The sequence below is a fragment of the Poecilia reticulata genome, chromosome 16 (assembly GCF_904066995.2).
Source record: "Poecilia reticulata chromosome 16, P_reticulata-male-v2, whole genome shotgun sequence".
In the NCBI taxonomy this organism is placed as follows: Eukaryota; Metazoa; Chordata; class Actinopteri; order Cyprinodontiformes; family Poeciliidae; genus Poecilia; species Poecilia reticulata.
In genome coordinates, this window is record NC_088845.1 from 8,895,171 (window position 1) to 8,912,504 (window position 17,334).

At 37.0% G+C, this 17,334-nt stretch overlaps 1 protein-coding gene across 1 annotated transcript; it reads right to left on the reverse strand.

Moving 5' to 3' along the window:
* Positions 1–8: 8 nt before the first annotated feature.
* Positions 9–16,885, reverse strand: mtf1 (metal-regulatory transcription factor 1). Its single transcript, XM_008431124.2, has 11 exons — positions 16,707–16,885; positions 12,505–13,031; positions 9,996–10,234; positions 8,718–8,849; positions 8,400–8,473; positions 7,832–7,965; positions 7,119–7,196; positions 6,249–6,351; positions 5,517–6,148; positions 4,355–4,424; positions 9–3,793 (listed from the first exon to the last, which is right to left on the reverse strand). Exons 2-11 carry the CDS (start codon positions 12,970–12,972, stop codon positions 3,309–3,311), a joined length of 2,415 nt encoding a protein of 804 aa, XP_008429346.1. The 5' UTR covers positions 12,973–13,031; positions 16,707–16,885; the 3' UTR covers positions 9–3,308.
* Positions 16,886–17,334: the final 449 nt, after the last annotated feature.

Here is a 17,334-nt window from a genome sequence, read left to right on the forward strand (position 1 = left end):
CTGAATACTTGATGTGACATAAGGTTTTATTAGTACTATATTGCTCTCAAGTCATAGGTATTCATCACTTTGTACGAAACAAGCAAAAGCAAACATTTTCACATTATACATTCTTTAAAAAATACATATCCGTAAGTTCTCTCTTTGGGTGTACGACATTCCTTTGGAAGCATATGGTTTCCTATGTTAAACTGGTCATTTGTGGGGGAACGAAGTGAAACATTTTACATCATTATGCTTCCAAATGTCAACATATAAACTAATTTCTCATGTAGATGTTAAACAAACCTGGGCTGTGAAACTATCGCTAATGTAAATATTGGCAGCAGTAAGCTTCAGTTTTTAGGATAAAAGTTGACAAATTATGTAGTTGAAAGGATATGTTGACAAAATTCAACACCGAGGACCGAAGAAGAGAAAGCTGTGACTAATTCTTAAAACAGAATTCTTCTCTGAAGACCTCTTAAAATAAATCAATTTATTTAATAAATCAGACAGCTGCAAAATATATGGGCACCGTACCTGAAAGACACTCTAAAGTCCATATTCACACACTTCATTTCAATATGCACAAGTCTGCAGAAAACTCACTTTTTGCCTAAGAACTGTATATGCAAATCATGTAGAAGGCAAAAAGTAGTCTTGAGTCAGTATTTAAATTCCAAATGCCACCTTAAATTGCATAGTTTTGTACTGTAAATTGATTATATGTAAAAATGGAAAGTAATGGGTGCTTGGCTTTCTTGCAGTAGTTTTTAGTGTCCAACTCAGGTTTTTTATCAGACATTTTCCAATACAGGGAGTGATTTCAAGAACTATGTGAGTGGGATTCTGAACACTGCAGTACAATATTAAAAATTGTAAGCCACACATTTTTTGTATATTGCTTTAAAATGGTTTACTTCTGTTCAGGCTTTAAAGAAGTCTTTAAAATTCTGGGGAAAAATGTTGCTTTGGGTTTGAGCCAGCTACACTTAATATGCTTAAGGTAGAATACAAGTTGCAGATTCTTATTCAGCGCTCGACTAAAGTATAGTTTGTGAAAGTAGGCACCTTTTAATGAACCGATACAAGGGGACAAAGTTGCTTGAAAGCCAAAACATTTTCATTTTTAAAAATTACTTCCAAAGAGCTTTGAGCCAATACAGCTTCTTTACACACCTGTTATAATTTAACAATTTTGACAACTATGTTGGATCTGTGATTCAATTTTCAAGCAGTTCTGGTCACCAAAATAATTAGGCACTAGGACCAGCCTGAAAACAATGAAAAGGCAACTTTTGAAAAACCTTTGCTTGAGTCTTTAAGCATGGTTACAAGAATGTGTTCTGCTTTTATCAAAATACAAAGAAGGGGCGGCTTAACTTTCAGTACTACATTTAAATTTTAAGTGAGCCCAGCATGGAGTTTACAGACTCAAGACAACATGTCCTGATTATTGTGCCTCTCTCTCAAAGATGCTCTTAATTGATGTGAAAAGGCCAAAAACGGCCAGATTTTCAAATTTTAACTATGGCCATAAATTAAAAGTCAGCTTTCTGTTCCATCATATAGCAATTCATTACATTCTTCCAAACATCCGTTCTAGAAAACAAAAACTAGACGTTGTGAAGAAACGTTTACCGTTTTGGCCAAAGAGATCCATGTAAGAGATGAAAATCAATATCTTGACATGTGAAGGAGAGATGATCAAGGCAAAGAGGCTTGTAGAATGGTTTGTTAGGCCAAGGAGCTTCCATATCAAAACCTGCTAGAAATAATGCCTTAGTTCTGTCTTCATTGCATTGTGTCCCATGTGAAACAATACTTATTAAATTATACTCTTACCAACAGGCTATAAGTTACATTTTTTTTATACAAATGGTGACTGTACAGAAGCCCAGTTGGTCATAGAACAATTCAACTAAACACAGCAAAAACTCAAAACTGCTCTAAATAAATGTAATTGGGGTGGGGAATGTAAAGATGCAGGATAGATTAGGTTCAAACTCTGAGCTCAAAATTCTATACAAAAATACAAATCCTGAAATCTACAAGGTTCTCAAAGATGCTTACACTAAAATGTACTCTATCTACAGTCTCCAGACACCAGCTTTTAAATGCTACTTTACAGCAGTTGTATACAAAAAAAGTCTGTAGTGGTGTCGCCTCTCAGCTAGCAAGCTGTGAAATTATTCTTTTTACAAGAAAGTGTGCAAAAAACAGGGAAGAGTGCAGCAAAACATAGGGCTACTGCAAGTGTGAGTCTTCTGGGAAAAAGAAACACGCCTAACGAACTCAGGGAACAGGGATCAGTTATGACTTGATGCATCCCTGAGAGGGTCACGACCCTGAAAACATGGGATGGTGACAGTAGTTGCAAACTTAAGTGTGGTCATATCTTGGAGATCCTTGACAACAGTTTGCTTTACTGTGCATTAAACTAGAGGTTAATCTTTTCACAAACTTGCTTTCAGCAAAACTTGTTAAGCATGTCAGTAACCAAATAAGGAAAAAAATAAAATAAAATAAAATTCAACTTAAAAGCACACCTGATTGAAATAAATTAGATTAATTTTCTACTCTAATAAAGTAGAATTTTACCTGTATAATAAAAGAATCAAGCATTTAAATAAATTAACATAGAAAAAGTTAAGTTAGTTTAAGTTAGAGGCAACTTACCAATTGACTTAATGCCGTTTAAAGACGGGCAAAGCTAATCTTAGGTTCTTCTCAATTAGTAATCACATTTTTCTGATTACATAAATGTTCCAATAAGAATACTAAGGAAACCACTTCATACGAGCTAAATGATGCTTTAAATCAAACATGATTAAAGTAAGAGCAAATTCCTCCAATATACAGTGCATTCTGGTCAGTTGCATACCAGTTTGAAGCGTTTGATAGAGCCTACGGTACAGTACGAAGATATACAGATATTTCTTTTTTTCCTTTCTGCTCAGTTACGCAACCTTTTTATATTATCAGTGCTTTGACAACATTTCATCAGTTCATGAGTAGATATCAATAGGGTTAATATATACAGGCAATGTTTCCCACAAAGGATCAACTGCTTCTTGTCAGAATTGATTTGCCTAAAGGCTGCTAAATCTCTGTGAGCAAACTAACTGCAACTTCTGCAGAAATCGAAAACGTACTCCTAGTTTGTACAGGTTTGTATATATGCCACACAGTGCCATACAGAACAGAATGCACTGCACAGACAGAGGGGTTGTACATGCACAAACTATACAGGGCGAAAGATGAGGCATCTGTTTGAAGAATTATTGGAGCTGTGGGTGGAAAAGTAAAACACGGTGGAAATTCTCTTAGGGACCGCTGTCAGTGGTCATGCTGAAGTCATCCGCAACCAGCAGCAGAGCTTCGATGTTGGCGGCCGTCTCGGGACTCTGCATGGACAGGAAGTCTGAGACGTCCATATTGGCTAGCCCGTCTGATGTGGGTGGGTGGGTGGCAGTGTTGCTCGCTATCGGGGAGAAACTCTGAGCTGCAGTGGAGGAGGAGGAGGAAGAGGAAGAGGTGGGGGCTTCTGGTCTTGGCTCACCCACCTTGGAGGAAGACTTGGGGAGGCAGCAAGACGAAGATGAAGTGGTTGAGTGTGGTGGAGGCTCAGATGACAGCTGGGGAGTGGGCTCTACAGTTTGCTGCGGTGAAGGGGCTGAAATGATGGAGGAGGCACTCTTTGCAGTCTTGTCTTTCACAGAGTCCCTGCAGGCACACTGGCACTGGCAGGACTCCTCCTGTTTGATGATGATGACAGGCAGGCTGAGGCCAATCTGCTGGACAGAGTTACCTGAAAAAGAAACGGCTCCAACTCAGGCTGCTAATATAAGCAAACGATTTACAAACTCAGTACTTTAGAGTATCATTGAAAAGTCCATTTTGGTAACTCGATTAAAAAGTAAAACTCTAAATCAGCCTTTTTAATTTGCATCAAAAAATTGCTATCTTACTGTCACCAATGTATCCTAACTTTGTAAGATCAATACATAAATTTCAGATTCCCTCTTGAAATATTTTTACATTTGAATTGTAGTTTCTCAACTCTAACATAAAAAAGATTTTGGTTAAAATTTTTGCACTTCATTTAGAAAACAATGCATACAAATGTATTTTGTTTTTATATCTGTTTGTCATATACATATGTTATTAAAGTACTTTGTGGACACCTATAAACAGAAAATGCCTGAAGGTCAGAAGTTTGATATGTAAATAGTAAGTATCAATATTTGTATCAATAACAGCAATACTGACCCTGTTTTTACATTCGCTACTGGATCACAAAACACATTCTTGATTTACTATTATTTTTAGCAGATACGCAAAAATATAGAGAACACATAAAAAGGCTTACCAGCATTTCCTCCAACCGGTATGGCTGTAGTAAAGAAGACCTTTTCCACTTTTGGAGCTCCTTGGTGAGACTGTAAAACATCAAAACAGGGATTTGCTCCTTTGATTTAGACAATGTTTGTCCTGAACTAAAGGACTGTAGGAAGTATGGCTGATAAATAAATTGATTTTTATAGATACATAAATGTTTTGGTTTTTCAAGATTACATTTTTTGATTTTTTTTTTTTTTCCAACATGCACTATTTGTGTTTCTATTTGTGTTTCTAAGAGTGATGCCATCTTGCAGTAGGGCTGCCATCTGGTTTAAAAAGTGAGTTTTACAACTTCTATTTATTTGGGCTTTGAATTCAGGTAAACTCTACGACATATTATTAGGGCCAGGCTAAAAATGTATTCATTTATTTTTTAAATTATGAGAGTAAAGTCATATTACAACAACAGGCTCATGGGACATTGTCAAAATAATATGAGAATAAGGTTGTAATATTAGGAGAAAAAAATAGCAATTTTATGAAAACATTAAAATGAAGAATGTTGAGCATCTTGTAAAATTATAATTTGGCATTGGTTGTGAATATGTGTTATTTAAATGTTAACACATCAGCATCAAATTATTACCAGCAGCAGAACTTTGAAACAATTGTGCAAACTGAGTCTATTTTGAAGAAAAAAAAAACACATTATCTAGGCTAGATCTCAGTAACTATAAGCTTTATTCTGCTTTAAAATGACTTTTTTTGTAAGTTTAAGACTTCTGCTAAAAATTCACTTGTTCTGTTAATTGTATAACTATATCTTCATAATAAACACAAAAAAGCTGTATCCTGACCCAAATACTCTGTCGTACAACTTTCAGAGGCAATGATAAAAGCCACTTTTCAAAAATATTTTCTGTCATTTGTAATTTCTCTATATGATAAGAAAGCGATTAAAAAGAAAATTAAATAAAAAATCGGGTCCGGTATAAAAAAAAAAAAGAAAACTGATTTTATTTTTAATCCATATCACCCAGCCCTAGTAGGAGGTCATAATAAAAATCCCCAAAGACTTAGAGATGCTGAGCAGGCAACGTCTCTGTGGAGGCTAATCCTCAATGACTGCTACATTACTCTAAAAAAAAGTGACATTTGTTATGTTAACTCTGGGTGTGTGCAGCACTCACTGCTTGCTCAGGGTTCTGCTGGCTGTTTGCAGCGCTGCTCAGGATCCACTGGAAGTTCTGGTCGGACATGACGATGCTGGGCTGGAGCACGTTTGGCGTCGACGCTACGGTGATGGTGGCAGGAGTCGTAGCCTGGCCGGGGCCGGTGTTGGTGACAGCGCTGTTGGCCAAAGGCACAGGTTGAGGTGCAGCTGAAAGCCCATCAGCTGTGACAGCTGCAGAAGCTGGAGCTGCGGAGGTCAGAGCTGGAGCAGAGACGGGCTGCGGTAGAGGAGAAGTCTGAGTAGCACTTTCCGACTGGAGGAATGTAGGTGGCAGTGCCACATAGTGTTGAGAGGTGACATGGTTTGGCGCTTGGACAGGAGCCGGAGGCACATCTGAAATCTGCTGAGCCCCACTTAGCTGCATGAAAGGGGGGTTCTGTGTGGAGCTGACGCTGGCAGTCACAGGGACAGGAGTGTGTGCCTGAGGGGAGGAGTTTTGAATGTGTTGGGAAGAGGCCTCCAGGACAGCAGCGTTGTTGGAGCAGGATGATGAGGAGGTAGGATTGACAGAGAATGAGATTACAGACGAAACATCAGTCACGCCTGGTTGGGTAGAGGTCTCTATGCAGAAGGTTTCACCTAAATTCTCTAAGGAAGAAAAAAACAAAACAAAAAACAAAACAAAACTCAGCCATGACATCTATGTTTGTTACACTTTAAACACACATTTTTGATTCCGAGATCTTACTGGTGGGATGTGGGTCATCTTGGCTGATGCTATTTTCAGGACTCTGGAACATGAGTTCAAAGATTTTTATAGGAGTCACGTTGTTCAGGTCCAAGTTTTGAGCCTGTAAAACAGATCCAGAAGCATCTCAACAAATTAGAAGATCACTCAAAAGTGTTTTTTTCTCATAGTAGTCAAATAAAAAAAATAAAAAATCACTCTTATCACACAGAGTGATATATTAGAAGTCTTCATTCTTGCTCATTGTAATATTTATCATTTACAGCTAATGAAAACCCAATATTTGGCTTCTCAGAAAATTTGAAGATTTTAAGAGCAATAAACTCCATTGAAATAAAAATTAAATTTTCATCAAAGGTTCTGTACAGCGTATGATTTAAATATTTAGCATCAGACAGACCTTGATATCTAAATGAAACTAAATTTACTTTCATCTGAACAGATGACTTTGGACCACTCAGCATCAATAATTTGTCAGCATAAGATGCTGACGAGGTCTCTGGTTCAGGAGCAAGCAAACGTAGCTCTGAGAAGAGACAGCTTCTTTAGCAATGACCTTTTTATTGAATTGAATATTATAAGTAATATTCAAATTACTTAAACTGGATTTTTAGATTTCTTTACCTGTAAGCTAAATATTCAAAATAAAACTATAAAAGTTTATAATTCAGATAGTGAAATAAAACCATTGTAGTTCGAGATGCACCTACATGTACATATAATATCAATCGATAAATAAATCAGTAATTAATAAGAGAAAATCTAAGGTATCCAATTATTTGGCTCTGTAAAATAGCCACTAATCGTAGATTAATCCTCCACATTAATCCGAACTGCATTCAACAAAGATGAGACAACAGTTCCACTTACGTTATTGATGTTCTCTCGTAACTCTGAGTCAGTAGAGATGAGACTCAAGTCACTGAGGCACAGCGAGTGATTTGCATCCTATAATTAAGGGTCAATGAAAAGATAAAATCTGTTTTAAACCTTATACTCCATTACATGATAATGTCAAAATTTACATTTCACACCAGAAAACATTTTTGAGAGACAAAAACTCAATTAGAATGGTGTTGCAATAACAGTGGGACTTTTAAGTACGATGCATCATTCATAAATCTGGGTCTTCTTATTCACTTCTTTTCTTTTTTCAAAATCAGCCACCGCCTCGACAAGATTATTTTCCCCTTGCTATCAGACATATGAACAAACATTTCTTATAAAAAATATGAATCTTAATAAGCGCTGGGTGACTGAGGACTTTGAGGGGACTGCATTGTGTAAGTAACTTTATTATAAGTGTGGTGCACCAGCTGGAAGTAATAAATCAAATAAAAAGTGGTATAATGAAAACATTTATGATTCAAAAAAAGGTTTTATTTAACCCCTAAAATACATCCCATTAAGTAATAAACCTTCACTTGTGAAAATCCTAATATATGAAAATAAATTAACTCCATGTTCACAGCTCATAAACACACACACAATCATTTCAGACACAGCTAGATTCACACTTTCCCTGCACAACAAACTGCAAACGAGTGTTTCATATTCCAAGATGCTGCCGTGGAATGACTCACTTCAGAGTGTGGGCGTGTGAGGGTGACAGTGAACGGCTGTCCTTTGTCGTGGCCCCGGATGTGACTCTTCAGACTGTACTGAGTGCTAAACGTCTTTTCACAGCCGTCACTGGGACAGTTGAAAGGCTTCTCGCCTAAAAAGAAAAACGTTTGAACAAGACAAAGGGTCTAATTATGTGCTCAGTAGGTTGTGAAGAACACACAGTGCCTCACAAAATAATCCCTATGCTTTAAACCTTTTTTTCATTTATTCCATTGCAGATCTGACTGAATATTTAAGATTTCAGGTGAAACCTCTAACAGTTTCTTTTCTTTTTTCCAGGATTGTCCTTTATTTAGTTCCAGTTGTCTTGAACAACTTCCCTGTCTCTGCTATTTAAAACAATTTCCATAATATAATGTTGGTACCACCATGTTTCACTGTGGGGATGATGTGTTCAGGTTTATATATTCCACCACGGACTGTCTTGTCTTGTTACATTTACAATCACAGTTTACTCTTTCAGTTTCCACTTGATGGAGACATTGGAGCTTCCTGATACGTCCATAGTTTGGAAAAAATACATACCTGTGTGTGTTCGTACGTGTGTTTTGAGATGATGACTTGCAGCAAAGGCTTTCCCACATCCATCATGATCACACCTGTAAGGAATAACAGGAAATGACTCAGCACCTTACAATAAACTATTGATTACTCATCCAGAATGGACCCAAGCCCATGCTGCCCATGTGTCAACATCAAAAACATTAATTAAAAACAGTTTGTGAACACCAGCCAACAGTGATGCATCCCGTCTCCACTGTCTTTGGGAGTCTATTAAAGCTTCAGTTCCCAAAGTTGTAGAGAGAAAAGAAATAAAACTGTGGTTTTAATGGAAATTCTCACCGAAATGGCTTCTCCCCAGTGTGAGTGCGAATGTGCTTCCTCAGGTCACTGAGTGTGGTAAAGTACTTTGTGCATCCCTCCGATTCGCAGTTGAATGTCTTGCCTGTGTGAAGTCTCTGGTGAGCTTTTAGCCTGCGAAAACAATCAAGTTTGCTTTATTACCTCTTTAATGGCAGACCTAAAGAAAATAAACTAGGCACACAAAAAAAACATGAGTTTTATCCAGTATTTGTTTTTTTTTTTTACCCAAAAACAGTTATTTTGACATATTTAAAAACATTTTACAATAGTTCAAATTTGGCAAATAAGAAAAGCAACAGAGCAAAGTCCACACCCACTGACTGCAGTGATACAGCATCTGGGTGGCAATAAGACAAGACAGAGGAAATGAATGTGGTTAAGGAGAGAATCCATCCGAGTGTTGCATTCGATGGCTCCCCAGGGTAACAGCCTCTGACACATAAGAGATGCTGACGACACAGTGGCATCAAGAACAAGGCATTTATCCTACAGCATCTGGAGAAGCCAGGCGGCTGTGGTGTGGGCTGAGATGTACAACTATTGGAATACTGTGGAAAAATAGCTCTTTATTGTTTTCCAATCATTTCAGAAACTCACATCTTACATAGTCATTACACGGAGTGAAATATTTCAAGCCTATTTTTCTAATAACTTTGATGATTATGGCTTACAAATTACCTTACCTTACAAATTTATTTAATTAATTTGTAATGAATTAAAACACACGGGTGGCTGTTTATTAAATAGACAACTCCTGATGGCAGTAAGTAAGGCTGCGTATCAGAGTAAGGGGGGGGGGACAAATATGTTCTTTTCAGATTTTTACTTGGAAAAAAAAGAAACAAGTATAATGTTCCACTTCACAATTATCAGCCACTTTGTGCATTTATTCAAGAAAATTTCAATAAAAGTTATTAAAGTTTCTTATTGTTACATAAGAAAAACGTGGTAAAGTTCAAAGGGTGTGACCATTTTTTCAAGACACTGCAGACACATTTAACCTATGATACATTTATTAAATCTTGGATATCATATCATATTTCTCAAACCTTTACATTTATTTAAAAGGAAATTTTAAAAAATGTATGTAATTCTGGATTAGGGATGTATACAAAAACAGTGCAGTTATTCTTACACGATGACTGGTTCGGCCTTTAATGTGACTCAATGTAATTAGTTGCAAACAAAAAAGCCCTGAACAAACAGCAACAGGAAGAAGAACTAAACTTGGCACTATAAAGACGGGTGGAAGCTCACCTGTACAGCGTGTTGAAGGCCTTTTCACAGCCCTGCACGTCACACTCGAAAGGTTTCTCCTTCGTGTGAACGCGGACGTGGATTTTGAGACTGTAAGAGGTGAGAAAGGCCTTTCCGCAGCCCTGCTGATTGCACACAAACGTGTACTCGCCCCGGTGTGTTTTCTGGTGTGTCCGCAGGTTTCCTGCTGTGCTGTAGGTCCGAGTGCAGCCTTCAAATGTGCACTGATAGCGTTTTACCTGAAGCAAAAAATAGGAAAAAAAAAAAGGTGCAATATTCAAGTCTACTGAAATAATTGCCCAAAAAAAAAAGAGTCTGTAACTCATTTTTAAACTTCACTAAACAAAAAAAAAAAGAAAGAAAGAAAAAAACTGTAAACAGTTTGTTGACTCAGCTCAAAAATACCAGACCATGATATAGGAAGTGACAATCTGTGACAGTGCGACCTTTCAGAGGGGACTTGAGCTGAATGATTCAGCCACATGTCAGTGTTCAAAGTGGATGAGCGGAAAAGACAGCAAAGATGACTAGCCTCCCATGCAACGCATCCATTCAATATTGTTTCACAGCACCAATGTCCAGTGCAGCGCGGCAGCCTCATACAACTACCCCAGGGCTGCGTGAATAATAGCACTCTGTTCACCGTTCAGAAAAACAAAACTACCGTGTTGTGAACACAAAGCCAGGAGAAGAACGTTTACAGATGGCCTCCCTGACAGAAAACTGACATCATCTGGTTTCATGTTTGTTCTCAATCTTATTTAAAGAGACAAAACGTAACTGCAGAACAATTACCACAAAAGCAGGACAAGAGAGGTTACTAAATGTGTAATGTGTCAAGCGAGAAACTCAATGTCGGGGCAACTTGTCCAGAACACAGAGTTATAGTGAAAAGAAAGTACACCCTTTGTTAGTTCTCAGGTTATAAAGTTAAATAATCAGACAGATAAACTGATTTTATAATATTGTTTCAATCTAGCCTAAGGTGCACAAAACCACACATCACAGACTCCACCATATTAAGGCTTCAACTACAGATTATTTTACTAATTGATTATTCAGACGATTACTCAGAAAAAGAAAAAAAACAAAAATACAACTGGCACATTGTCCAGATTTTTCATGGAATCGTTTAAGCCTTTTTATACAATATTAGAAATACATTCAAAATACAAAAACAATTTCTTTTGTAATTAAGAAAATAAACATTTTGTTGCCTAAAATGCAATAACAGCATTCCTTGGACATTGTAGCAAAAGATCTGCATCTGCAGCTAAAAAAAATTATACATGTAGCATCAACATGTGAAAAGCTCAGCCTTTCTAGTCAACTTAACATCAACACATCATTACAGATCTGTTGATTATTTATTAAGCAATTAATAAATAGACAGCAAAAAGGTGATTTCTATTTAAGAGAATCTGAACAAGGTGAAGTGAAAACTAAGCCACTTGACTTCCTGGTTGCTCATTTACTCTGTAAATTTGGATATGGGTAAATACGGGGAGAACATATCTAGAAAGTTTTATTTTTTTACCTTAAATGTAAAATGTATATATTTTTTCTACAGTTTGGGTTTTTGAGCTAAACTCTTCATCTTTACATGATTCACTAAAAAGTTTTCTTGCTTCAAACTCCCCGATCTTTCTGCTGTGTTCCTTGGTTTTCACCACGCCGTTTGTTCGTGAATATTCTCTAACAAACTTCTTAACTTAACAGTACATAAAACACAGGTGCAATAATGATTAATTTAGGCGATAGCTGAAAAAAAATGGTCACAATAAGACTACAAATAACTGAGATTTCATATTCTACCTGCTTGGATGATTAATTGGTGAGACTACAATTAAGATCTCCTTAATTTTGCTTTCAACCAAATCCAGACCTAAAATGTATGAGGATCTTATCTGGACTTAATAAATACCTGAGAGGATGAGGACAGTGCATTGTTAGACAGAGAATTCCCACTACAAGCATTGCAGCTTGTAGTTTGTTAATTAGTCTTATATAATGTTTTTATGTCTCCGAGTCATTTCCTTTGAGATGCGTGCCAAAACCATGGGGAGATTTACAGAGTAAATGAGCAACCAGGTTAGTTTCTGTCTTCCTGTTTGCTTCAAACCCTTCTTCGAGAAATTTCATTACAAACTCCAGGAGAACAAAAACAGCCTCGTATGTACTCATCCCACCTGCTATGTCAGACATATAATAAAATTAAGCGGGAAACACTCCCAGTTCCCAACATGCATTTTTTTTGTTTGGAAGAGAATTAAACCTCTCAGAAAAATCTTTAAAGCTTCCTAGTTGAGCAATTAGCTGCAACTGCTGACAGATCTCATGCAAACAAAGAAAAACCATTACTTCAGCAAAAACCAACAAAAGCCACGTCCTACTTTAACAATAATCGATGAGAGGCCTTACCCTAGCAAACATATCACACACAGGTTTGTCTGGAAACAACAGCGATACGTCCTTTACATTACAGAACATACATGTGCTATCATCTTACCTCTCTCTGCTTGGTCTCTGGGCACTCGGAGTGCAAGGTGAGCGTAGCGCCCTCTATGTTGCGAGGCATCCGCGTGGAGCCTGGGTTTATGGTGAACTGGATCTGATCAGGAGAAATCGTGTGGTGCACGTAACCCTGAGACATCCCGTCGGGGTCGGCCATGAAGGCCAGAGATCCCTCCTCCTCGTCCGCATCGCCCTCCCCCTCAGTTAAAAAGGTGACTCCGTCTTCATCGCCTCCACAGTGCCCCTCCTCTTCGCCTTCCTCGTCGAGGCGGATGGGGTCTCGCTCGATGAGCACGGTGGTGCGGTCGTAGACGCGCCCAGACGAGGATGACGGCTCGGCGATCAGGTCGTCGTCTTTGTCATAGTGGATCTTGCCGTCCTCTTCTTCGTCTTCCCGCTCCAGCTGGTCCACCTCCACCTCGAAGTACATTGGCGCCTCTGTTCGAGGGCCATTCTCGCTCATGGTCCCTGTCGCCTTACCTTCCTTTGCAAGAAGGGCCGTACACTGGTTGAATGCGTTACCTGAAAAATGAGAGATAGTTACATCTGGCCTTGGTCTTGATAAGATGATAAAGTTGCTTTAAAGAAAGGCGAGAACTTAACATCAAGTCTGCAGGTGGCATTGACTGAGTATGCTACTTGTGTGCCAATGTCTAGAAAATACTCTATGTGTGCTATTTTAGGAGTTTTCAATGAAAATGCAATGATACCAAGAACACATACAACAACATAGTCAGAGATGACTGTTCGTTTCTGACAGGACTATCAAACAGTGTTTGATTTGCACAAAGATGAGTACAACTATTTAAAATCAGCCAAATAATCTGTTAATTGATGGTGTCGCCTATAGAGCAAACATCAAGGAAGTTGATACATAAACATGAGCTTAAGTTAGTCCACAAAAGATTTGGTTTCTTTAAAAAATTGCAAAGAAATAATAGTTTCATGACTTTCCTGTAACATTTTGTTTGGAATACAAATGCAAGCTGAAAATCTGTTAGCTTGACCACATAACATTCTCCATTCCATGTTAAAGAACCTTTAAAAGAAAATTACAAATATAATATTTATTCTGTCCAGGAAAAGTGTTTGATCATTTATTTAATGCTGCTAACCATTTCATTGCAATATATTAAAAAGATTTAGATGTTTTTTGTGATTGTGCAGCCCAATAATTGATAGGTTTCAAGTTAAAATGAGGAACAGAAATTACACAATATTTTTGCCACTTGGTAAAGTTTTGTATTTTTTTTACCCATCTTAACCTCAACCAAGAAACCTGAGCTCAGCATTTTTAAGATATCCTTTAAAAGTTCTTTCAGATGGAATCTTTGTTTTTAAAAATACAATATCTGAAACATATCTAATAAAACATAGTTCAACTCATTAAAAAAAAAAAAAAATTGGGTGGACCTCATGTTTCAGGAAGATAATTCTGGTACTGAGAACATCCTTTGATACAAAATCTGTTCATCACATCCAGATTTGCAGATACAATTCTTGCCAAGTCAACCTGCCAAAGTAAAGTCTCAGCCTGAACAGATGAAGCATTTTTCACATCCAAGTTCACAGAAAGCGCTGTTGTCATCTTACTGAACAAAGCTCCACAATATGTGTTCTGTCTAAGAAAGAGGATGCAACTTTAAGGATGCTATCTAGTGTTCTGTTCTTCCTGTAGTCCTGTTCTGAAATTTTGTTATAATATTTTGCACCACTTGTACAAAATACAATTAGATCCTATTGAAGGAGGAACTTGATCAAAATCTGGCAAAGAAAGATGGGAAAAAAAAAAAAAAACATATTCAAAATTTATATGAAAAAATTACATTTTATGAAAGAAAAAAAATCCTGAAGAGCATTAACAGAACTTGAAATAACACCAGAATCATTAAAACCTGACATTTTCATTACTAAAAACAGTGACAGAGAACATTTGGCCTTGAAACAAAAATACATTTTCATCTTTACCATTGGAAATACTTGAAACCTGAAACAGTAAACATAAAAGCTGTTTTGGAGGAGACAGAGGAGCAGATAAAATAATTGCAATTCAAGTAGCAGCAGGCAGAAGTTCGCTGGTGGAAACACTGGGCTGTGAAAAAGTTTGTGTCCTTGTAGATTTTTTTTTTTTGCTTTAGTTTGTAGTAAAACATCAAATGTTTTGGATTATATAGAAAATGTCTAAAAAATCAGACATTTACCACAGCATTTGCCTGTAAAAAATAGGGCAAAAATAGCCCAGTTTTTGCCCAATATGTAAATATTTGCAAAAATATATACCCATTAACCTAGTAATTGTCTGTTATTAAGTGTTTGCAATAACTGGATATATTAGAAATTGTACATTTTGGCACACTCTTCCCTACAGAATTTCTTAATTAGGCCAATTTTTAAAACATGTTTACCCAAAACAATATCATGCCACAGCAGTTTAGATCAATTTCGTCAAGAATTACTGTCATTCTTATATTTATTATTATTTGAGCCATCCAGAAGTTAACTTGTTGCTGTGCCTCGGATTGTTGTTCAACAGCATCAAAAAAAATGCTGGAGCGTAAGGTCAGAAAGTGATAGATAGAGATTCTCCATCTGCTGAAAAGTAGAATTCATTCTTTCAATAATTGCAATTCCGCCACCACGCATAGTGGACTATGCACAGCTCAAATGTTGCAGCCCAACCTTTTAGCCGCAGATTATAATGAATGGCATTTCAGTTAGTAGTAGAAACAAAACAGCCAAATGCAACTCTACACAACTGAGTTTTTAGACTTGATTAAAGGAACTCGGAGTTCTGGCATTTTTTTTTTTTTTTTTTTTTTGCAGATTTCTAGAAGTTTGTTCCAGATTACTGGAGAATAAAAACTGAATGCTGCTTTTCCGTGTTTGGTTCTGTTTTATTCAATAGTTTATAAACAAACTACAGCATTTTGAAATCTTTTCTCTGAGCTACATTGAGTTTTAGACTCAATGTCAACAAGTTTAGACATTGGGTCTAAAACTTGTTGATGTTCTCCGTTTTTCTAGTTTTAGTGAGAGCGTGAGCAGCAAGGCTGAGGATCAGCTGCAGCTTGTCTGATTTTTTTTAGGCAGTCTTGTGAAGACACTGTAGCTGTAATCAATTTACTAAAGATAAACACGTGCATGAGTTTCTCAATATATTATTGGGGCATTTGTCTTTTAATCCTTGAAGTTTTCTCCAGCTGAGGTTGACTTTGTATATGGGTCAATCAAAGTTCAGGTCTGAGTCCATCACAACACCTACATTTGGAGCTGATCTGTAGTTTCTAGCTGTAATACCCGAAGCTCTGTGCACTCTCTTGATATTGTTGTGTAATAATACAATTTCCTTTAAGAAATGAAACTTTGGAGAAACAGGAGAAATCTGTAAGAAGGCAAATGGATTTTTTTTTTCAACCACAGCATCTCTAGAGTGAGTTTAGTTGATTTTACAGAAACGTGTCAAAGTCTAGAACTTTCTAGAGCCAGTTGGGTAACAAATCAAACAGGGACTGGACACAACTAAAAATGATTTACAGTGCACTAAACTTCATTACAATCCCCAAAATGCAATTACTTTGAACCTTCGTGTCGATGTCCATTTCTCATGACAACCAGAATCAACTACTTTCGCAAGCAAACGACTAAAATGTTAGCTAAACATAAACATTTGGAAATCTCATCAGCAGCCACAACTGTTCAAAAGTTTGACAATGCAATTACCTTGATTTCTCCAAATGTCAGAACTAAGGTTGTTAGCCAAACACCGTTAGTTAGCAAACTCTATAAGTAGCTAAGACAAACCTGATATCTCAATTTATTTACAACGTTCCTCCGTTTTATCACCCAATTTAGCGCATTCGTGCGTTTTCCACGTTTAATTACTCCATTATAAACAAACAAGAGTCTAATTTTCTCGATAACAAGCGAGTTAAAAGTCATTTAATAGATGCTAGTATGTTAGCATTGCGCAAGCTGTGTCAACTACATATTTCACATCAGACATAGATGTGCTAGGAAGCAACTCTTTAGCTCACGGCTAAGCTAAAGTATTAGCTAGCATCGCTAATGTCGACAGTTGACATCTCGTACCGACCGTGCTGTGCAGATAAATGGTTAAATGATGTTAAAACAACAAGACGACATACCAATGGCAAAGTTTAGCTGACACAAGGAAATGACAACAACATACATATTTACCTTTCAAAACGTGAGCCCTGTCCCTAAGATCAGGATGGCAAGCACTTTCTTCCTATCTCCTCCCAACACGGGGATGCCAAACAACGTCACAGATCATAGCCATTTGTGATGAATTATGGGAAACTACATATATAACTCGATCATAAAATAATTTCCAAAAACAAAATAAAAAGTTATATCCTTCCCACACAGGACATGCCAGCAGACATTAGCTTTCACTATTAATATGGCAAAAAATAACATATTTTATGTAAGTGAAACAAACCCCTGCAGTGTAGATTTTATTAAATCAAATCATCTTTACATGTCCTACACAAAAATACCTTATTAATCGTAGGACATAAAAAGTAACTCGATGTTCTCCAGTGAGGTGTAGATGCTGATGGCTGTGGGCAGTAGGCTTCTCCTGTAGCAGTCTGTATTACAGCGACTCCAGTGAAGACTGAAGAGACAGTTTCTGGGGTTTTTTTCCATTACATTTTTTCTACTATTCATTTGACCCATAAATAATTATATACTGTATATTACTCTGCAATTTATGCATATTCCCATTTATTAACTTCAATTTTGATAAAAGTACATTCACCATCTACACCATAATCAGTGTTTTTCCTTGTATGCCAAATGC